The sequence below is a fragment of the Periplaneta americana genome, chromosome 10 (assembly GCF_040183065.1).
Source record: "Periplaneta americana isolate PAMFEO1 chromosome 10, P.americana_PAMFEO1_priV1, whole genome shotgun sequence".
Lineage (NCBI taxonomy): Eukaryota > Metazoa > Arthropoda > Insecta > Blattodea > Blattidae > Periplaneta > Periplaneta americana.
Genome location: NC_091126.1, coordinates 87,601,098 through 87,626,168, shown reverse-complemented (window position 1 = coordinate 87,626,168; position 25,071 = coordinate 87,601,098). Strand labels below are relative to the sequence as shown.

The following is a 25,071-nucleotide window of genomic DNA, read 5'->3' as shown; positions in this document are numbered from 1 at the left end:
AAAAGCAATGAATTTCGCATTATGGATCATTTTTCGTGAAACAACCAATGTTCTATGCCGCGTTGTTTATTAGTTACGCTACACCGAAGAAAATACAGGTTTTAGTGGCATTTACAAAAATTATGAAATTACTAATTTATTTCTTCAACTATTCTTGTGGACAGGTTACAGAAGGTGTTCAAAGCGTTCATTCTCCACCTGATTACATTCATTAAACAGTCGTAGCAGTCTGTCGAACATTTTAGGTTTGCGTCAAATTTGATCAAAAGACGGGAATACTCGCACAATCAGTTCCTCTCTAGTGTCTACTGGGGTGGCATACACGACACCCTTCATATGCAAGCAAAGAAAAAATTAAGGGCATTAAGTTAGGTGATCAAGCTGGCCACACAACAGGTCCCGCTCTCCCTATCCTTTGCTCCCCTTAGGTGTCGTTCATATATAGGCCTACTTGTTAAACCAGGTTGAAGTAGAGCTGTGCACCGTCATGCTGGAACCATATGCCCCTGCGCATTGCGAGCCCTCACAAGCAGCAAGAACATTTTCCAAAGGACCTGAAGATAAGTTGCTTCATTGAAACCGGACGGCAAAATGACAGGTCCAAGCAGATGATCACCAACAATTCTAGTCCAGATGTTTACAGTAAATCTTTGCTGGAGACAGATCAGAAATATTCGACAGAATCCAACAATCACTACTATAACATTGTAATGAATGTAACCAGGTTCAGCGTAGAAACTTTGATCAATCTTTTGCATCCTCTCAGCAAGAGTACTGGAAAAAATAAATTAATAATTAATTTCATAATTATTGTAAATGTCACTAAAATCTGTATTTTCTTTGATGCCGCGTAGCTCCTAAAGGACGTGTTAGAGAACAAAAATGAAAAAATGACCTTCATTTTGAGCTCTCTTGCTGCTCAGAGTTTGTTGCAGAGGTGCTGAATCACTCTGTATGAGGAAGCCTTCAGAGCTGAGTAGGTCGGAATTCTGTGAGTTTTCCTATTTTGTAAGAGCCACCAATTTTTGGCAAAGATGTAATACCGTAATTTCCCCTAACTATGGTCCACATTTTTCACATTTTTCACATTTTTCTTTGTATATTCAGTACTATTCATCCAGAGTAAGAGAAATTTTGGCTTCGGACTCCTGTAAGTGTATATTAAATAAATATTGACATATGTGTTTGAAATTATTTAATTACAAGTGTTAAAAAATAATAAGCATTGGTACATAGTTGTATTCTGAGTTGCCCAACTATGGTCCTCTCATATATCCATGCTTGAAAGCACGAATGGACTATAGCTGGAGCTGTAATTATTCGTAAATCAATACATTCAGTTTCTAATTTAAGGGTAGAAACATAATCTAGCACAGAAATATTAAAAATACATTAAAAGTACATGGATTCTTTTTATTAATACACATTGCATAAACACACAATGAACAAGTGAAATCTGAAAGTCATTTTCCTGCAATAATGAACAACTACAGTATATTAAAGAACAAAAGTACGGTATCAAAATAAACTAACACATTCTTAGCAAAATATTATGCACATAAATTCACTGATAATGTTTACTTACCATAATGAGAACTACAACAAGTAGGCTTATTTCGATCCTTTGAATCTCCACTTCTCTTGTAATTCTGAAATTGAAAATAGATCTCTCTTTTTCGAGACGCATTTGGGGTCTTCAATTTGTTTTATGTTTTCCTTTCTATAGAATAAAATCTCTTCCATTTCTCGCCACCTCAGTAATTGCCGCTTCTTACCATACATGAAATAACAGTTCCATTGTTCTTCACTCCCAAAACTTTCCCTGGCCATAATTCCTCCTCATAAGTAACTACCATATAACTATGTGCCTTTAGCATTAATTTAACAGATTTCGTAGTCTTTTCCACATCTGACTCATTGTCTGTAAATATGGAGAGAACACCGGAAACATCATAATCTGTATTCAATTCAATTTCATCGCTCTCATAGTCACTTACAGGGACGGCTGTTTTCCTTCTATCCTGAAGTTTTCGTTTTACCGGACCATCATTCCGGTAGATAATATCAACTTGTCACTCAATAGTCTAAATGAACATTTCGTCACTGCTCCACCTGAACCATTACATAAACAAGAGACTCTTGAATTTCTCAGATCTTACCCCCAACCTGTATGGGATAAATTCTTCTTTAAATACATTAACCCGACTGACGTAATAAAGACGCTGCGACGTATGAAATCTAAAGCCCAAGGTATAGACAATATAAATATCACTCTCCTGTATAAAATAATAGATGTGATCCTGCCGACCGTCACACATATATTCAATGCATCTATTATGACTGGGTCCTACCCCTCACTCTGGAAAATGGCATTAGTGAAACCTTTACCTAAATCTAACACACCTTCTACAGTAAACCAATACAGACCGATATCAATTCTTCCCACTCTTTCAAAAGCATTAGAACATATTGTACACGGACAACTTACGAACTATCTCGACGAACACAAACTCCTCGATGACTACCAATCGGGTTTTAGGCATGGACACAGCACTACTACAGCCCTACTTAAAGTGACTGAGGACATCCGTGAAGCTATGGATAGGGGTGAAGTAACGGCACTAACTCTTCTCGATTTCAGCAATGCCTTTGGTTCTGTTGATATCGACTTGCTTCTTGCAAAGATGAAGGCTTTGCACCTGTCAGACAATACCTTGAGCTGGATGGACTCCTACCTACGGGACCGCCAACAGTGTGTTTCACTTGATAATCAATTCTCCCAATGGCGATACACAAAGGCGGGAGTGCCGCAGGGCTCCGTATTAGGACCACTACTTTTCTCTATCTACATTAATGACGTATCAAAGAACTTACAGTATTGCCGATATCACCTCTATGCCGACGACCTACAACTTTACATACATTCCAGACCCAATACGATCAATGAATCGATTGACAAGTTAAATTGTGACCTAGCCACTGTCTCCACTTGGGCGGCCAATTTCGGACTCGCACTTAATCCAAGTAAGACTCAAGCCATAATTATTGGACATAAGCGTTTAGTTAACTCCCTTAATAACAGTAATCTTTCAGTTGTTACCCTTAACAACACGCTAATCCCTTATTCATCTGTCGTAAAAAATCTTGGCTTCTTTTTTGATAATAATCTAAGTTGGAATTTTCAAGTTAAAGAAACGATAAAAAAATCTGTTCCTCCTTTCACTCTTTGAGTCGCTTGAGAAACTTCTTGCCCCAGCAACTAAAACTTACCCTAGTACAAACCCTAGTAATGCCGCACTTCGATTATTGTGACGTTTTGTTAAGTGATCTAAGTTCTGAACTGTCAGTCAAGTTACAGCGAGCTCAGAATATGTGCGTCAGATACGTGTGCAACATCCGACGATATGATCATATATCACCGTCCTTCGCAAGTCTCTCGTGGCTCCGACTTAAAGAACGCAGAACTTTACACTCTTTGTCTTTACTCTTTCGAATTCTGCACACCTCAACACCAAATTACCTTTCGTCTCGTTTCTCTTATCTATATTCTAACCACGACGTAAATACCAGATCACTTATCTGTGGCACGCTAAATATACCTCTTCATAGAACATCTTGTTATTCCTCATCTTTTACAATATCCACCTCGCGTCATTGGAATTCCTTGTCACAAAGTATTAGGGGCTGCAAGACAACAAACACCTTTAAGAACAGCTTAAAAGATAACCTTATTAGCATTTCACTCCAATCATACTGATTTAAAATATTACTGACTACACTGTTGCTTTTTTCTTTAGACATCATCCTGATTGTGCTGCATTTTCAAAACTGTCTCATAATAATCTCTTTCTATTATCTAATATCATTTGAAATATATTAACATTCTATGTATTTTAGTTTAATTCTGCTACACAGTTTATTTCAGTGTTTAATTAATAGTTCATAGTATTTTGTTGTTTAATTCGTAAATAACTCTTGTATACATGTAACTCTCATCTAAATCAAATTGTTGAATTCTTTGTAAGTTCATGCATATGTATACACTTTCTGCTGGTTGAGTGGAAGAGAAGGCCTTACGGCCTTAACTCTGCCAGCTAAAATAAATCATTATTATTATTATTATTATTATTATCATTCGTGCTAGTACCATTGATGCTGGAACAGCCTGTTTCTTTATTTACTGGACTATAATGTTAAATGTTGTTTTAGAATATACTGAGATACCGTATTTGCAGAAGTAAATAATCACATTCATCACATTTTATTAAAACAAATATTTCAAAATAAAATACAACCATGGTCAACGAAAAATTGTGGTACATAGTTGAGGACTGACTTCTAGCCTTGAGGTTAAACATTTTTCACGCAGAGTCCTTAACCTCTGACAGTCTAATTATTACGTGAAAGTAAATACTATATAGCCAGGTTTAATTGTACAAACAATTATATATCTATAACTTACCAGTTCTACAGAGGAGAGCTTAATAAAACAAACACCTACAGAGGAGAGCTTAATAAAACAAACACAAACTGAATGATTTCGTGTCTTCGCATATTTAATAGAACGATGCACACTGACCTTGTTAAGCATCCATATCATTGCTACGTGTAATGGTAGATAGAAGCATCTATGGGGAACATAATTCCATCACAGTGGCGCCTCAAATGGCAAACACCGAACTCTTGGGGGACTAAGTAGAACATAATGCGTTTTGGACAATAGTTATGGGAAATGACGGTACTCCTTTTACGCTATTGTAGATTTTTTTAACGAATTCACTCAGAAGCATTGTACAGGGACATCATTTTATTTTTACTAACATTTCTAATATTAACCTGGCTATACCTTTGGATTAACGGTTGAGAACCGGAAACACCGTTTGCTACCCCTTTCCATGACTGGAGTTCGATGGTAGACTACTGGCGTAAAATACAAACAAATCACTTTACTAGGTATAGGAGGGAAGAAAAGTAGTTCATCCATTTACATAAACTAGAAAATATCACGATTTTGAGTTTGATAATTTTCATTAGGTTTTTCTTTAATCAAAATGCACTACAGTATTAACAATAAGTGATTTTACTCGCGAACTGAGCTATCCATTCGGACGTATTCATTATGCAGTGTACGTTATACTGTCTACAGCACGTTAGCGTACAATATAGAGAATGAAGTTAAATTGAAAAATAATCATAATATGGATATTTAAACACAATTTTGAAAATGGTGGCCATTCATTTCGTTACAGGCTTCAGTTCCTTTCTGCATATTATCGCACTATAGATTATTGTACCTAATTCTAATTACCAGTTTTGTCCTTCGTACTAGTAACTCATGTTGAAATAATTCTGTACCTACTCTATAAAAGAGTATCTTACGTGCTGTAAATTCAATCTTCACTTCTGCCCGATCCGAAAAGATAAAATTACTCAGACATGCTATCTCCTGTCCGTCCAAGTGGTTTTGTCGCAGGGTCGTAGAACGGAGGGAAATCGCGTGACAATTAATTAACGAGACCCCTTTATTTAAGTTATTTTAAACAGTTGTATAATATTACGTAGACGTCGAATTCCTAACAGAAATTAATGTTTTCAGAAAAGAGCTAAGACAGCCCAGCCACTATCCTTTACAGAGGAGCGAGCAGAAGCGGGTGGGGGAAACCGGGATGCGCTTTGGGCAAACGGACGACAGTACCTGTGTGAAAATATGATTCAATATTGAAAGTTCTTTCGTCACTGGAAAACGCGAACATATTTCTGGAACGTATTATATACTCACTAACTCAGTACTGTTCGTGTTTAATACTATGACCGTAAGGCGACTTTGATTGTATACGCTTGGTTCTGTGTGGAGAACGGTTGGAAGTTTACTAGTAGAGGGGGTGAGAGTGAAGTAAAAGGTGAAGTACATTCAAAAACTCAGGTACAATAAAAATTGAAGTAAAAATTAAATGATGTCCCTGTATATTGTAATGGTATACAAGAAGTAACGGTACGCTGAAGGATGAACACAGAAATAAGACGAAAAGACGTAGATATTAAAAATAACTTTTCGATAGTAGCCTGCATAATTATGTTGAAATTTTATATTTACATGAATATTTATAAATATATTTTTGCACCATCAGAATATTTTCTCTTTCTACGTCTTATAATGAGAAAGTGAAAAATATGTAATACGTGTACCACAAAGCCTTTATGATAGTAGCTATGCAACCATTGATGTACAAGCCTTTGAACCCGTTGTTCCGGCCGCTAGCCCGGAAGCGGTCACAGCACAATGGGTCCTAAATACTCACCTTAACTCTTCTTTCCATCGTTAAGCAAAACGGGATGTGACGTCATGGACACAACTAGGTAAACTCCGACAACCTTGGATTAAACTCTTGCAAAATATCTTCATTCCCAGGCAATGAGTTGTTTACACTGAGATACAATAATGTAGTAGGAGGGTGTAACGGGTGACTAATAGCTCTAAGTCTCCGCGATAGTAAACGTGAATAAATCTAGTTAAGTTTGCGAGATTCTTATAACGGAAACCTTAGAGGGAATGCTTTATTCACTAGAAAGACATTTTGACTCTGCATCTAACTTCAGAGGTCCATCATAATTGAAGACCTTCCCGGAAGAAGGATGTAACATCAAATTCTTTAAACATGATGTACGTAAGAAAAGTTAAAGCATTTATTTGTAACAATAAATTATTGCGTTCAATGGCTGAATAAACTTGTATCCTTGTTTATTCAAATGGCTGCGATAGTAAATATAGGCCTAATGAAATATGACCCTGAAACTATTTTCGTTTCTCCTGAAACATGAATTACAGTTTTGTTGGTTACATCCTTAGTCCGGGGATGTCTTCAGTAGTAAGTTGTGGTTTAGGCAATGGTAATGATGATGATAATAATAATAATAATAATAATAATAATAATAAGAATAATAATAATAATAATGTCACAATTCCTGGTCGAAATTTCTGATAAAATGTATAAGGATGTTACATGTAAATTGTAAATACATAACTGTACATTGTCATAACTCATAAGTAGGGCTGAAAAAAGTATTGGTTATAGGTTACGCTGCATCGTACGTACAGCTCATGCCTTTTGTCAAGACACTAGCGATGTGCAGTACGGGAACAACGTTTCTGTGGATGGGGTAGGAGTAGAAGGGAAGGTCGGGCGTGTCTCTACCGAGTTCAAGACAAAAACTAACCCATGCCCCTATAATTCGTAATTAGACTCATCCGACCTCGTGCAGTGAAAGACCTGGCCTTGGGCAGAACATTGTTAATGTTATGTTTTATTTAACGACGCTCGCAACTGCAGAGGTTATATCAGCGTCGCCGGATGTACCGGAATTTTGTCTCACAGGAGTTCTTTTACATGCCAGTAAATCTACTGACATGAGCCTGTCGTATTTAAGTACACTTAAATGTCATCGATCTGGCCCGGGATCGAACACGCAACCTTGGGCATAGAAGGCCAGCGCTATACCAACTCGCCAACCAGGCCGACGGGCAGAACAATTAATGAATTGTATTATAACAGATATTCTAGAAAGCTAAAGGAATTACACCCTGGCTGGTACAAGAAATTCTGGAAGATCTTTGAAGAAACTTCTCGATCTATAGTATGAGACCGGAACGGGCCAATATGTAACCAACTTCTTGAAAGTGTACATGATGATGATGATAAATTGTTTTATTTAACGACGCTCGCAACTGCCGAGGTTATATCAGCGTCGCCAGTGTGCCGGAATTTTGTCCTGCAGGAGTTCTTTTACATGCCAGTAAATCTACTGACATGAGCCTGTCGCATTTAAGCACACATAAATGCCATCGTCCTGAGGCGGGATCGAATCCGCAACCTCGGGCACAGAAGGCTACAGTATGATCTAGGGTCAAACGAAGTGTGTATACACGTCATAAACTGTCTGCTAGCGAAGGTCACGCCTCCAGAATTTCTCCCCGCACCTGCCCCTTTAGCACCTGAAGTCCCTTAGCAGACACAGAGTTAACAAGGCTAGTACATACGAACATACAAGTCCTCTACAGATAATAGGGGTATTTGTTATTATGTTTAGAAGAGTATATAAGCCTATTGGTAAGTCATCACTGATTATTACACGCATTATTTACTTTTAAAATTTCTGGGGGAAACTCTAACTTGCTACTCCCTTGTAGAGCCGCCCCTGTGTATTATATAAAGCAGGGCTGCGCACCGGGAGCGATTCCAAACTGTAAACGGGGACGTCATGGTATCAACGCTGCGCGGTGTTCGGCGGGGAAGAAAAGGGTAGAAGAGAAGTCATATGGCTCCCCGTGAGAGAGTAGAATCCGCTCTTGCTGCCCAGCCCTAATATAAAGGACGAAATCGGTACAATTTGACTCTACAACCGTGAGAGTACTTAATGGAGGAACCTGACTTCGAGGTCAGCGGAGAGAGAATTTTCATCTCTCCAGTTCTTCAGGTCCGCTGCAGCGCAAGAAGCGCTATGGTAAGCAGTTGTAGTGTCCGCTGGCCCATGTCACAGTAGTTTCATCTTGCGTCCATCTAGTGTGTAGGTGAAGTGAAACCTCGACAAACAACGGGTACTCATGTATGGTAGTGAAGCATGGGCAATTAGGGAACAGGATGCGCAACGACTCACTTCAGTCGAGAAGAAATTTCTCAGAAAAACCGCAGGCTACACATTGCTACACCGGAAGAGAAATTCAGATATTGTGGAACACAAAATTGCACCAATAAGACATTACATTAATCGGCACTGGGTAAATTGGCTACAACATATAAACATAATGGACAAAACTAGGATACCGTACCCAAGAAAATTTATGCAAATCTGGTTTTCAGGTAGAAGCTTCCTGTGAAGCAGTCTTGAATAATTTGAAGGGAAAAATTGTTCCGGGGCCGGGTATCGAATGCTCTACCGACTGAGCTACCCCAGGAACTATACACGACTCCGTCTCAATTCAAGCCTGTCCACAGGGAGCTTCTGCCTGAAAGTCAGATTTGCATAATATATTCATTACTGTAGGTACGTTAACAGAAAGCCACAATTTAAGTCACACAGAATTGTGTGCACTCAACGTTGAGTTTCTGGCGTCTTGTCAGCCCATTGAGTTGTGTGGATAGAAAAGGGGAGAATTGTGAAGGTGTCGTGTATAGTTCCTGGGGTAGCTTAGTCGGTAGAGCATTCGTGCGCTAAGTGAAGGGTCCCAGCATCGATACCCAGCCCCGGAACAATTTTCCATAGAAATTATTCAAGAAAAGTTCTCCGTAACACCCCCAGAGGAAGAAGATCGCTTGGAAGACCACCAAAAATATTAAGAATATTTGGATAGCGATGTGGAATATCATAAAATTGATATCGGTCAGAAATGATAAGTTTTATTAGTTTTGCCTTTGTTACAGTGAAGTTCGTAAATATTGCCAACAGATCGAAGCATCATTTTATTACTGTTATCGCTGCTCCGAAGCGACACAAAAAGCGAGAAATTTCAGTTAGCTCGCTCTCTTTGCGGTGCAGGCCGACAGGTCACTGGTGACTAGTCAACTGTAAAGGATTCTGTAATTCTTTGACTTCGGTCCCATATAGGCCTGCAGTGTTTGCAACACACAGTATAAGCGAAACTAATACAGTCTAATCGACCATAAAGAAAGAATCCCAACGGTCTCTCTGCAGGACAGAATGTTGATTTAAGTATCGGAATTCGATCTTATGGTTCAAGTATCAAGTAGATCTCCTTTGCTTACCTTCAGGGGAAGAAATAATAATCTAAAGGAGTTTGAAATAAAGTACAATATTATCATGAGCACCATCACTCACCTCCAAGGACTTGGATCCTGAGCCCGTTTCATCATGAGAATTACGAACCAACATCAGACATTCAAACTTGGCGAGATTTCTGTCATGTGGTCGATATGACGGGAGACTACAGCTTTAAAGCAATACAGAACAAACACACGAAAAAACACACACAGTTACTCTTTATTTCGCTGCCTGTAAAGGATTTAAGAGTCTTTGATGTTACCGCTAAAAACCAGAAAATCTATTTCTTTCTTGGTCCTCTGTCAGCGGGCAATTTTTTTTAACCGTGTGCAGTGGGAAATGTAGCTTACTGTTAGTTCATATTTATATTAGTGGAAATTTTAACGTATTTTAATAATTCTCAAACTCATCTGTAAGGTAGATTTCATATAAAACATTAAAGAAAATATTGTCATGAGCTTTTCAAAATAGGTTGGCTTGTAATCCAAACTGTTATCAGTGTACATACTCGTTGCACCTCGTAAATTGACCACATAAGAACCAGTGGCTGGAACTGAAAACAGAACAAATTGTTAATATAGCCTAGTAAGTGAGAAATTATTCGAGAACTGCGTATTTCGTTCGTTGTTTCTCCAATCAATCAACTGCAGAAAATACTTCCTGAATATATATATATATATATATATATATATATATATATATATATATATATATATATATTGGAAGATGTTGCTAGGCTAATTCCCCTTGTTTTTTCAAAAATTCAAGATTTCTTAATTCCATTCATGGAATTGTGACAGCGAGATAATATTTAGCGAAATGAGGCGAGAATTCGCATTGGGTTACCTGATATTCCCTTTAGGGTTGGGAAAACCAACTGGGAATCGAACCCACTCCCGAGCGCAGCCCTGTATCAGCTGACAATCTCGCTACCGCCTGAACTACGCCGGTGGCTGTGAGTGATCATCCAACCAGTACGTGAGTAAGGTGTGGTTAGCACGATGATCCTCCAAACCGTTAAAACTGGCTTTCGAAGCTGGATTTCACTACTCGTTGCAGCTCCCCAAATTCATCACGATACTGGGTGAGCTATACACTGGCCGAAATGTCCTAAAAAGTTCTTCCTTCACGAAACGTTTGATCTCCCGTAAGTATCTGTGCTTCCAAGTAATAATTTCATTGGTTTCGATGAAAGCAGATTTGTTGCCTCTTCTTAGGTACCGGAAGCCTATGTCATGCAAGAAATGATACGACGTAGTTCTGGAAAATTGTGGCAAAGAATCGTCTTCACTTACCCTTGTCAGAATTACGTTCAGTGTCTGAGGTGTGTTTGCAAATAAAAGAGAATGAACCACTCGACGTACCCCAGTATGCATAATAGCATATTTAATTTGTCTCGTGGTTTTCTTCTGTCCTTCCTTTGTTTGTTTTTCTTGGGCAGAGTTCGCAAAGGACCCTGTTTTGGTTCCTTCCTTATAGCATATATTGTTCACTCAGAATAACCTGTCGCTTTAACACTTTCTGTAACCGAGCTACTCACATTCATTGTCTTAAAAAAATAGTCCAGGACGTTCATAACAATGCTGCATTCCTTCCCCTAAGCGTACCCATAGAACGTTTCTTCTTAATTTGAGAATACATTTTACACTCTGATATCTTCTAGGCTTATATCTTATTTTATCTTGCACAAGTTTTATTTTAAGAAACTCTAAGCACAAGCACACGCGCACATGCACACGCACACGCACACGCATATACACATATAAAATTACTTTCCTCACTTGTATATAATTGGATATATTACGCTATAAAAGTTAGTAATGAGTCAATGTGACCATATCAAAATTAAAATGTATAACTCCGTGATTACCGCGGGCAGATTTCGAATGTGTACAGTATGTTGTGCGATAGCTGCAACCTTGAGCTAACGCGGCGCGTCAGAACGAAACAGAACAGATACCTACCCTTTCCTAAATAATCCTAGAACTAAATGAGCTACAGACTTGGGGTTTGTTTTAAAAATAACTTCCACCTTCGAAGGACATTTCTCCCGCTTTGACCCCTTGTAGCAGTCAACACCAAAAAAGTTTTCCGCTGGCTGAATTGTTCATGTTTGTGTAAGAATTTCTGACTATGACTGAAAAGAAAGAGACATTCTACATTTTCTTATCATTCAAATGTAGATTTAAACTTACGTACGTGGAGAGTGAATATTTATTTACCAAAAGTAAAAAGAAAAAGTTTCTGACGGATTTAATTTAGGATTTATGACGTGATATGTTTCATGCATGGAAGATTTTGTATGTGGAGTAAATTTTCATTACATTGGTATTTTAACCCTTAGTTACTATGTAAGACATTTTTCATTCACGCCAACAGATGCAGCTTCAAATTCTGTACGTAACTACGTATATATTCACGTGTTTTTTTTTATCGATTACTGTATATTTTACGGAAATGTGGCAATCTCGTTTCATTAGAAAAGGATAGCTCTTGTGGTGAAATTCATGAGAAAGAAAGAGACGAATAGATTACATTCTCTGCTCTACTGCAATTTAAGGTATATGTACACCTTTACATACAAAAATTTTGTTTTGTATAATTTTGCTCTGTAAAATTTTTATACAATTGAGAATGGTACCAGAAACAGAATGAAGTGAACAGATCCATGTCTAAATTGTTTATAAAAATTATTTTGTTTATAATTTTGACATGCAACTTGAAACATGATAGCTCATGCTGTTTTTAAGATAGAGCCACAGTTTTTTTCACTGCTTTATAGCTAAAACTATTCTTTAGTGCCTGACATAGAGAAATTTTTTATTTTTATTTACATCAATTAAATATTGCCATATATGTAGCTTAAAATAATATTTTATGTTGCATAAATCATGTAAAAAATCCATAGATAATTATTAATTAAATTAATGTTATTTTACTCATTGTCAGGCACTGGGGGACATTTCAAGCTTCAAAATGACACCAATATCTTCTTGGTATCACCATATTTGGCTGAGATATCATGTTTGAAAGAATTAAATATTCTAAAATTACTATTTACAGGAAATGAGCCACAAACTTTCGGAGCCTAGAAGACTCCATCATCATATGTCCCCCCTTAAGCAGCTTCATGTCGGTCCAGTTTCAGCTTCTTTCTGCCACTCAAATACCTCCTCCTTGTTTTAACTTCAGGTGTTGAATGTTTTTTTTTTTTGGCATTTTTGTCCCTATTTCCATTGATGCAACAAATCCTGCGATGGTGTTTGTCCCAGGGTTTATGCCCATCCTCCTCAGAATTGTAATTTTTACTTTTGGACTCTTATTAAAATGACGTACAACATCATTGACACACAAATTTACAGTTTTATGACTAACAGTAAAAGATTATAAATTACTTCATTATGTAAAAAGGTTTTTTCAATCTAATGATCATGCCCAGATATCTATGCATCTATTTCGGGACTAGAAAGAAGTTTATTTTACAAGCAATGCTGGACGAGGGGATTGACTGCTACGAAGATTACTCCAAAAGTAATGCAGTCCAAAAGTAAGTGACCGTGGCTGATGATGCAGCATTTTGGAAAATGGGACTTATCTGAAAAACCATAAGGCATAAATCGAAAATGTTCTATGTCGAATTAAAGGGGAGAAAATTCTCTATTAAAATAGTCATATTTTGAAAATTATAATTTTTCATCATTTTTTGCGTTTTGTGGGTGTACATATACCTTAAGGTCCGAATACTCTTATAGACTGTATACAATTTAATAATTTTAGATTTAAAGCAGACAGTAAGACTGTAAGAAAATTACTTTATCAGTCATATTTCACATAATCAAGTTCAGTTGATGCCGACAAATTGCTAAATCTAAGCTGAAGTCAAACTTAGTATTTATTTTTGTATATCAGATGCCGAACATTTAAGTTGGTTCAATTATTTATCAGTATACAGTATGTTTTCATTTGGGAAAATGTGCATTTACTGCTTAGACGAGAATGAGTGATGTTAATAAATTATTTAGTTATATCATCAGGCCTGGCGGTTTCAGTCCCGTGGATGTAAGGTTAATGGTACATTTACTAGATGTTGGTCGCGTGACATGAGCATACGGCAGCCGTGGCGAAAATGTGATCGTGCGCCGAGCCACTGTGTAACCTGCAACGTGCATAGCACCTATGAAGGGAGGCGGACACCCGGAGGGGAAGAGAAGCAACTGTCTGACTTATTAGCGGATTTTCATTTGCCTTATATCAAGCACTCAAATATAATTTTATACAATATAAAGTTACAAACTAATGTTTAGTACATATAACGAAGAAAGAAATGAATAAGAAAACATAGGGCACATTATCACAACCTAAAATTAACTGTCTTCAGAATGTCGCTGCGACAGATTTTCAAAATCAGGAATTATGTCACTTACTGCCGGTCGTAGTTGATCACGAAGGTATTTGTCTGTCAGTCGTGATCTAAATTTGGTTTTTACTATTTTCATTGTTGAAAATAATTTTTCACACACGTAAATTGTAGCGAATATGCCTTCAACAGAGCAAGCGAAAGAACGAAGCTTCGGATATTTATCTTTTGGCAAAGATTTGAATAGTTCAACATTTGTCAAGTTCTTACATCTAGCTTTCATTTAACATCACATTGTAAATCTGTGAGTTTAAATTGAAGATCTAACCGCATTATTCGTATATCTACTGGAAAAGAATCGACGTACAGAGATAATAATAATAATAATAATAATAATAATAATAATAATAATAATAATAATAATAATACTTAACCTTTTAATGTTTCATGAGTGATATGTAGTATAATGCCGTTTTATGTTATACAATCTTTTCCTCATAATACTTGTGAACAAATCATACATTTAATATTTTCATCATATTGGTAGCCAAAAAATGCTTCCTCCCATCCTACTTGAAACTTTTGTTTTGTAGAGATACATGGTTTCGAGAGAGACATTGCGACGATACGCCACTCGCAGGTCAAAGACAAATACAAATGGAACGGAGTTTGACTCCAGTGAGTGAGAGGGTGGGGGTTGGGGCAGGTAGGAAGCAAGAGAAATGCATAGCTATCATTGCGAGCCACAATGTGCTCGCGAGTTACATTTTCGCCACGGCTGGCATACGGTCATTTAAACAAAGGTGTGTATGCACCGGTGGAATATCGGCTGGGTGCACGAACAAGGGCGCCCGCAGGATCCAATCTCAGTGATTGCAAGATGGTTAGAAAATTAGAGGAAACGGATGGAAGAGAGAGAAAATTGAACATGAAAAATAACCAGTTCTGAAATTTAAATTATCCTGCGCACGCATTCATAGTTTAAAGCACTCGCTTTTGTTGAATTGTTTACCGAGGGTTTGAGAAAACATGTACTGAATACGTAGAGAAAAATATTTAAAAAATGCGTAAAAAATTTGCTACCACTGGCTAAGCCCTGTAGGTGCCCTTGTTTGCGTAAGTAGTAGGTATGTAATGTAGTTGTAGCCAAGTAGAACTGTTCGTGCACAAGGGCGTACGTTATTAATATCAGTTCCCATTTTAGTGCTATTTTTAGTAAATATTTTGGACGTTTTGGTGTCTTTTTGGCTGCTTACTTTTAACGTTTAAAATGGCTAAATGTCCAAGCTTCAGTGATAACTATTGAGATTGTCAATTTAGAAAATTTTGTTTGGAGCAGGCTACTGATTCCTACACTACTTATCAGCGATTAATTTGTTAATATTTTCCCATAACAAAACTTCTCTTTCAATCACACTTCGCAAGTAGTTTCTAACATATTGCACAATCTTGAGGGTTTTTTTTTCCTCAGTTTTGCCCTTCCCAAATAACTTCTTATTTTTTATCAGTGTTCTTTCAGACGTAGAACCAGAATCTGAACTTACTCTCCAGCACTTTGTTCACAAAATTCATTATCACCTAACGACAGTCGAAGAAGAGAAGAACATAGGCTATTTGTGAGTGTATAAATTTACAGTAGCCTACGCAGTATATTTCACAAACTTTCAACCATAGAGAATAAAGTGAGAAAACATTTTGAAATGGAAATAATTGTTAAGCAGCTCAAACGTCATAATGGCCAACCTCACATTTCAGTGTCATGATGGTTAGAATGGGGTTGGAATAGGATAGGGACTTCTTGGGAGACACTATATTTAGGCATGTTCTCAACTCTATTTGGAACCATTTAAACGATTTTTCTGGTTCCATGTCTTCTAAGTTTCACTTTTCAGCGCAATGTTTCATAATTTTAATATGTTTCTTTTCCAGTTAGCAGTATAAGTAACAGTAGTACTAACAACGTATGTTTTGCCCTTTGATTATTGCACAATATTATGTCTGGCCTATTGTAGTTTACAGTTCTATCTCTTTTATTGTTATCTTTAACATTAGCATACAATTAATTATTCGTTATCAATACTGTTACGGCAACAGTGATTTGGAATGTATTAAAATAATGTATGGGTGATATAAGCTATATACTCATACAAATTGAAGCACCTCTGAAATGCTACCCGTCGAGTGTTCTTGCATCGTGGCTTTGTCTTCGTAACAACGAAATAAAAAAAAAATATGTTTTCTGTTTAAAAAAAAATTGAAAGAGCAGTTTAAGTCTGTGTTGGATTCATTTATGCATCGTTCATGTCTGTTCGTTCATCCGTAACGGAGAACTAGGTAATTGCCATAATCTGTAATATCCCATTTTCATAATACGACGAGCAAAATTCCCTTTACCTTACATCATTATACCTGCGGGCAGTTTTCTCAAGATAGAAATACAGCGTATGTTCGTTGCTTCTAATAGCTTCCAAACCTAAATCTGACATGAATATGAGTAACATTCCTAGCAAATACGAGTTCATAAATTATAATTATATGATATACCATGCAATCAGAAATGGGTACAAGTAACAATCACTTTCCTCTCCGATTAAAGAATATTAGTGCTACTTAAGTATCGACGGTCGTGAACCTGTTTAGCCTTACTTGATAAATTATTATTGTACTTGAGAATCCTGATACTGTATTTCTGAACACAGTAGTGAATTTCTAACTGAGAAGCGCGTTGTTTATTTTCCGCCAACTGACTTTCATGATCCATAACCAGTGTATAGTATTAGCTGAACGATAATAAGAACAACAATTCACGAATTAGCCAGTGGATAACACCAGAGACAGTGGAAACAATATCTGAGTTAAAAGACAGGCAAATTTGTTGTCAGGGACTTCAAACAGAGATCAGACTATACTTCTTGTCCAAGTGGACAGACAACATATAATAGCTATCGTAATTACTGACACTTGTCAGCCAAGGAAATAATCGCAACTGATTGATTTATACTGTACAATGGTAACTCATCTGTAGACCTGCAAGCAGGGTGGAGACATTGCGAGACGTTCTTGTACAGAACCGTGTGAAACATGCTGCCACACACAGCCTCGCGCTTGTAGAAATATGGAAAATTTAATAACGAATGTAACAATCGAAAGTAAATAACTCCATTGCTAATAAAAAGAAATTAAACTCAATTCTTAATACTCACCGCGGTTGTTAACACATTTATCCATTAGCGACTCGTGATATTTTTTGTATGTAAGATATGAGATTGACGACTGATGACCAAGACAGAAACTAATATTAAAATAATAATAATAATAATAATAATAATAATAATAATAATATAATTATAATATATTAGTAATAATAATAATAATAATAATAATAATAATAATAGAGGATGCAAAATCAATACAAGTAGGCCTATGTTAGTCTTTGACTCACCATTCTGGAACTGGCAATTTATTTGTAGTGAAGTTCGATTCTCCTCCCCTTTTTAGTTGCGAAGATGGATCCTAAGCCATTGTACTGCCCGATATTTACCGATGCTCCGTCGTATGTTTGCGCAATTAAATTCTTCTAAATGATCAAATACAACTTCAGATATTCTTTCGGCTGTCCTGTCATCTGAAAGTCCTGTTAATTCTTGTATTTATTATAGCTTATTTGATTTATTTTTATGTAATTTCATTTTTTATTCATTTTATTTATATATAATTTTAAATTATTTATTATTCCGTTTATTCTATTCTTTTGAAAATGACCAATGAACTGCATTTAAGAAGGATATAAGGATGTGCTTGAAAATTCTTATTGTAGTCTCTCCATCACACAAAAAGAAGGGTCGTAGTATTAAGATACACGGTCACATCCTCAAGCTATACCCCGCCCTCCGCACCCTCCCCTGTCGAATAACCTCGCTGCTAGAAAAACCGTTTGCTGTAAGATATTTGGATGGTTCCTCGGAAATTATTTCTGAGCTGTGCAGTGGCGACAACTCACGACAGAAAGTGGAAACTTAAAAGGAAATTATTACATCGGAACTCATTGAAAATCAAAATCTGTAATTAAAATGTTTTCTATCCTCAGAGGCACGAAATTAAACTGTAGGATTATCCTCATATCCTTCATGGAGGAATCGCCACTGCATTTATCTCACTTTGACACCTGGTGACGGATACCAGTTTCATAGAATCCCTATGGCCTGGAGATGAACCTATGTTTAGCAGTATTTTGCAATGCTTCGTCCAATAGAAATCTCTCCCCCTTAGACTTTTCTTCAAATCCCCAAAAATATGGAAATCACATGGAGATAATTCTGGGCTGTATGCGTCTCTTTTTGATCTGGCAGTGTCAGCTCGAGTATTGTTACGGAATAAAATCACTCTTCTTGTCAAAAGGCCTGGGCATTCATTCTTGATGTTATTTTCTAAGATGTTCGAGAATATCTATGTAGCATTGGGCATTGATCAGTTGTCTCTGCTCCAGAAATTGCACTATCAGTGGACCTCGATAATCGAAAAAAGAGAGAAAAAAAAGAGAACATGACTTTACCTGCAATTCTTGCAACTTGACCCTTTCAGGGTGAGGGTATCCGGTATGTTTCCATTCCATGCTAGATCGACTGAAAATTATGGCACTGGGACTTGTCACCTGCAACATAAGAACTGATCACCTTCCTTCTGGTATCGTCTGAGGTTCTGGTGGCAGATTCTCACACGTTGCAGGTCTGAACTAGCTATTATTACACATCTAGTAGCAAAGGAACAGTATCATCCTTCTCATAGAAAACATGAATAAATATATCTTAATTTTCATTTTAAAATGCTGTAGTTATAACATTTTTTTAACGTTAACAAAGCTAATTTTGGTCAAGTTTGTAAACAAACTAGAATTTCTAATCATTTGTATAATGAAAACTAAATAGCTTTTATACGTAAAATATTTTCTTACCTTGTACTAAGTAAAAGTATAAGGTTAGACTAATGTGTTAGGGGTCCGGCAAAGTGCACATCATATGAAAGGGGTCCTCGATCTAAAGCTTAAGAACCACTGCTCTAAAGCGGACTCCAGCCAATACTCCTTCTGCACATAGTAACCCTCGACCGACTTTCATTGGAACTACAATATCTGTTGAATGATTTGTTAAATTATTATTTGCAATAACTAGACCCCACAAAAAATGTATAAATTGTCAAATATATCCAATGAGAAAATGAAACGATCCCTGAAAACAGATTAACAAAATCAAGGCAGCACTGTTGGTTAAGACTATGCTTTCAGTGGGAAATCACAAGGGAAACATGTTGCAACAATGAAAATGTATGTTTATATGATCTGTGCAATTAAAAAAAAGAGACAAACTCTATATGTAAACGTCATGTTGTATAATTATTGTTATTTAATCAAATAATCACATAAAGGGGACAGACATGAGCCCACCCATATCGCTTTATTGTCATGCAAACTGGAATATGTCTACTACATTGACAAATGATGAGAAGAAGGAACAAGTTTCATAAGTTTAAATCGGGATATCAAGAACCAAAGCAAACCATGTTAGGAAGGTGGATAATTTTCAATATATGCTTCATGAGTTTCGCAACAATTTAGTTATTGAATAATTTCAAGGGAAAAATTATTCCGAGGCTGGGTATTGCTCCCGGGGCCTCTGGTTGAATGCACCAGTGCTCTACCGACTGAGCTACCCAGGAACTTCATCCAATCCCTCTCAATTTTTCCACTTATATCCACAAACCTCGAGTGGGCTGACTAGATGTTAGAACCAACATCGAGTGCACACAAACTCTGTGAGACTTAATCTCTCTAACGTTAGACAAATTTTTCAATAATATATACCTGATAGAAAATCAACAAAGCATTTCTTGGTATGCATGTTAATAACATATTACACTGGAAAAACCATATTGAAGAAATAACCCCCAAAATAAGCTCAGTATGCTTTGTGAATAGATTGTTACAAACATTTCTAAACAGTACAATTTTAAAAACAATATACTTTGCCTATTTTCATTCCAGTATGTCATACAGAATAATATTTTGGGGAAATTCTGCATATAGTAAAAATATATTCTTACCACAATAAAGAGGAATTAGAATAATAGCTGGAGTAAAGCCTAGAGTATTGTGTAGACAATTTGCTGAAAAGTTAGAAATTCTGACCTTAACAAATCAGTGCATAATATTATACTCTTTCGTAAATTTCCTTTCATGTAATAAAGAAAATTTTCCAACTGATTCAGCCATACATAGTATAAATACTCGTAGAAAGAATCATTTTCATGCACCATCATCAAATTTATCATGCTATCAAAAAGGAGTACGTTACATGACAATAAAAATATTCTATAGTCTTCCTGAGGACATTAAAAATCATAACCAAAACACTGTATTATTTAAGGCGAAACTAAAAATTTACTCATAATCTCGCACCTTTTCTTCTATTCTGTAGATGAATTCTTGACATTTCACAGTATGTACTGTGTAACTATGAACGTAATAAAAATATAATAATATTTGTCAGAAACCAATATACAAAGCCTGAATATGACATCGTCAGATTACATAATATATGCACGCACACATACACTCACACATGCACAAACAAATTTAGCACAAATAAACATAGAAAAATAAATAAATATAAACAAATAAACACTGACAAATAAACAGAGTATGATGCAGGTTAACACATTTACACAAAGACAAAAAAAATATAAAGAGTAAAATTAAAATACAAAGGGTTACATTTCTAGAATACAGTGTAATTCTCTGTTAATAAGATGTCCTGCGGAAAGATGGATTCAGTCTGTAACAGGCCACATGGCCTAATACATGTTTGGAAGATGATGATAATCTATGTACATTTCATACGGTACATTATTAAATGGTAACCACAATATTGCATTGACTATGCATATGTTAAACATAAATATTAACGTTATACTCTAGACCTACTGTATATATTTCATATTTGCATTTTTGTGTGTTAAATACAAGATTTGTGCATGTTCCTAACTCTAGCTGTAAAGCAACTCTAAGACTATTATGGAACGAATAAATCTGTCTGTCTGTCTCTCTCTCTGTCCTTCTGTCGGTCTGTCTGTTCGTCTGTCCAACTGTAAGTCTATCTGTCCATCAGTCTCTTGGTTCTTTGGTCCATCTGTCTGTCTGTCTGTGTGTCTGTCTGTCTGTCTGTCCAGCTGCCCATCGGTTCTTTGGTCTGTCCGTCTATCTGTCTATGTAACTACCTACGTACGTACCATATTATGTCTAAGTTCAAAATACAGATTTTCTTTAGTAACCAATTGATATTAGAAGTGAATACAATATAGGCCTACGAACAGTAATGTTATGGAAACTCGTTCATAATTAATGATTTATATAAACATGACAATTCATGATTGAAACCAAATATTTAACTTTGTGACATTACAAAAAAAATTGGTTTATATGATGTAAAAAATTGAAGTTTTATTTTCTTATTCATGATTGCAATATGTGATTTTATTCCTGTATGTATTCAAAATGGTAGTACAATATACAAAGTACAGTCATTGTATAACAATACACAGAATTTATTTGTTGCAGAACGCATAAAACTTATGAGAAAATGTGTCATTGTAGAGACACTGATTCATTATTATTATTATTATTATTATTATTATTATTATTATCATCATCATCATCATCATCCTCATATTGAACCTCCATACCAAAAATTTACAAAAAAATAACTATCTACTCATAAGGGTTTACCTAAGTCAATTTACTGTTTGATTTACATTTACCACAAAAAATATTTTGAATAAAATTCCGTGTCCACAAAAATTATTTCTTCAATGAAACATTTTTAAAAACTTAAGCGCTGGCATACACGTCATTCTATATACAGTTCATACAGTATAATGTACTATCTCGAAAAGGGAATAAGTTTAATTTTACTACGTAGATAATTTGACATGAAATATTGCTAAGAAGATACAAACAAATCTCCGACTTCTTCAAATAGAGTGATTATTTAGCATTGGTATAATTATGCGATTTGTACGTATTTGTAAAGAGAAAGAGTTAGGAGACGAGAATTTGACCCATTTGTATGTGCACGAATGTATTGTGCAAACCCAGTAGTCAATTTTACGCATGTGAATAAGAATTAAATTTTCATTGATACCAGAATGTTTCCTTCTCATATGTTTTCAGCTGTATAGGGAAGAGATTGGGACTGGAAATGTCTACATGGCCTTCTCCAGTGACTCCACATGCAGTACGAATCTTAGAAGTGCCACAGCAGGATACGAGACACTCAATTTGAATGTAATGCCTGCTCAGGTTTGGCCACCTCAAGTGGATACCAGCAACTGCAGGTAAATAAACACTCAATTATTTATTTTTAATGTAAAACACTATTACATAAGCTACCACTTTTTAAATACATAAGAGGCTTTGGTAACTCACTTACAAGCAGTGGAAGCAACAATAACAACGAAATTATGATAAATTTTTGTACCCATTCATTCCACTTGAGTGGAAGCAATATATAAAAAAACAATTAAGGAGTTAGGTACAGCTGTCAAAAAAAAAAGTGGCTGCACTCGTGAACAGCGAATATTTTCAAAGTCCACTTCGGGTCGCGGCGATGTTACACGATGCATGTGCTTGTACAAGCAGTTCCGGAACTATGAAAGTGTTCCATATCTGCGCCTCGTAGACCAGTGGTAGAGTGCTTGTTTAATGATTCAAAGGTCGTGGGTTCGGGCCTTCTTCAAGTTTTCATTTTATTTTTTAATCGTTCTTTAGCGATGTAAATGATATTCAAATTATCATTTATATCCAGTTATCGTTCTTTATGGATATCACGTTATTTATATTTTGTTATCGTTCTTTAGAGATATGAATAAAATTCAGGTCATCATTTGTATTCTGTTATCGTATTATAACGATATGAATAATAATTATTATTGTATCTCCAATGTGGGTTAGCCCTATTGTATGTTAGGGCTACAGTTTTATACACAAAAAAGACAAGCATAAAGAGAAATGGAAAAGAAAATTAAATTAGCTTACGCAATGTAAGCAAAACATAAGCAATCCGTAAATTAGGCATTGCGATTGCAAAACAAATATCAGGTATCAATTTGAAACATACAAAAACATTAACAACACACATACGTAACACTTCTATAACACAAATATGCAGCTTACCGTACCATACATCATAAATTAATACACAATAGTCACACAAACACAATCAAACTATAATTGCGACATTGCGACGACATCAAGCTTCCCATAACTGACTCACATACATAACAAATCAAGCATCCGTTGCAACACATACACTTCAACATAGTAACCACACTTTTAAAAGTTACAAATTTGGCTCCAAGAAGAATAAATAGGACACTGTTACTAATTACTATTCTTCTACAATTTCTTAAATACATCTGTAATAAATCTGTGAAATTCCGATATGAATAATATTCACGTTTTTTATATTGTTATCGTTCTTTAGCGATTTAAATAATATTCAAGTTATCATTTATATTGTTTTCCTTCATTAGCATTATAAAACAATATTCAAGTTATTTATATTGTTATTGTTCTTTCGCAATATATTAATTAAACAAACCGATATTTATCATTTATATTCTGTTATCGTTCTTTAGTGATACTGTATAAATAATATTCAAGTTATTTATATTGTAATCGTTCTTTAGCGATATAAATAACATAAATTTAATATTAGGTTTCGAAAAATCCAGTTGCATAATACTGGTATTAGTTTTTCTTTTTGTATTATTACATTATACTATCTTGAACCACAATAAAATGAAAAGGAGTAACGAGGAATTGAACCTGAGACGTTGACATCTAAATTCCGACGTTCGTCCGCTGAGCTACGAGAGCAAAAGTGTGGAAACATTTTCGGAAAAATTGGCCCAATCACACTCTAAGATTTTCTGATGATTCGTAGAAGCTAATCCAGGATGCGGGGGGCAAAGGCTAATTAAGATTTCCCGGTCTCTGACCGGGTCAAACATCCTGATAGAATTAATATTTAACCCTTGCCGTGACTTTCGGTGAAGTCCGGAGGGCCCAATTAGTCAAATCCACTCTCCTCATCTCCACGCTTGGGCCCCCCTGGAATTTAATAAGATGCGAAAGAGCTAGTGGTGTGCGGAAAGCAACGGGATGTTACCGCATTTAGGCTTGTCCTTCCCAAGAAATCTGCAAACATGAACAAAGGAAGCTTTTAATAGAAGAAGAAGGATCTTCTGCGGACCTCTGGAAAAAGAACTAAGGAAGAGACTAGTGAAGTGCTTTGTGTGGAGTGTGGCATTGTATGGGGAAAGAACATAGACATTACGACGAAATGAAGAGAAACGAATTGAAACATTTGAAATGTGGATGTGGAGAAGAACGGTGCGTGTAAAGTGGACAGACAGAATAAGAAATAAAATTGTGTTTGAAAAAGTGAGTGAAGAAAGAATGATGCTGAAACTGATTAGAAAGAGAAAAAGGAATTGGTTGGGTCTCTGGTTGAAAAGAATAATAGACGACATTAGGATACGTGGATCATATGCGGAGACTAAGAGGAAGGCAGAAAATAGGAAAGATTGGAGATTGCTGGGTTTGCAATGAAAGACCTGCCCATGGACAGAACATTTATGTGTGTTTGTTCAGAATGCCTGGAATATCGTGTCTAAGAACAGTCGCTATTTGCAAAGACTAGTCAATTCCATGCCCACTCGACTGCAAGATGATCGAGATAAGAGGAAGATAGACTAAATATTGAATTGTGGCTTTTTGTTTTGTTTTTTGAACGCTCAATTGTTTGAATGTTTTAAGGCCGACGCCAGTAAATTTGTTATGTTTATGCCACGAAAGATATTTTATTGAGAATAAAATCTTTTTTTCT

At 36.0% G+C, this 25,071-nt stretch overlaps 1 protein-coding gene across 3 annotated transcripts in view; it reads left to right on the top strand.

The window, feature by feature from the left end:
* LOC138707874 (uncharacterized) overlaps positions 1 to 25,071 on the top strand; it is a 469,237-nt gene that overhangs the window by 382,201 nt on the left and 61,965 nt on the right. For all 3 annotated transcript variants that reach the window (XM_069837876.1, XM_069837875.1, XM_069837874.1), the window contains exon 6: positions 22,353 to 22,516. In XM_069837876.1, the coding sequence (XP_069693977.1) occupies positions 22,353 to 22,516 (164 nt within the window). The remainder of the gene's footprint in view (positions 1 to 22,352; positions 22,517 to 25,071) is intronic.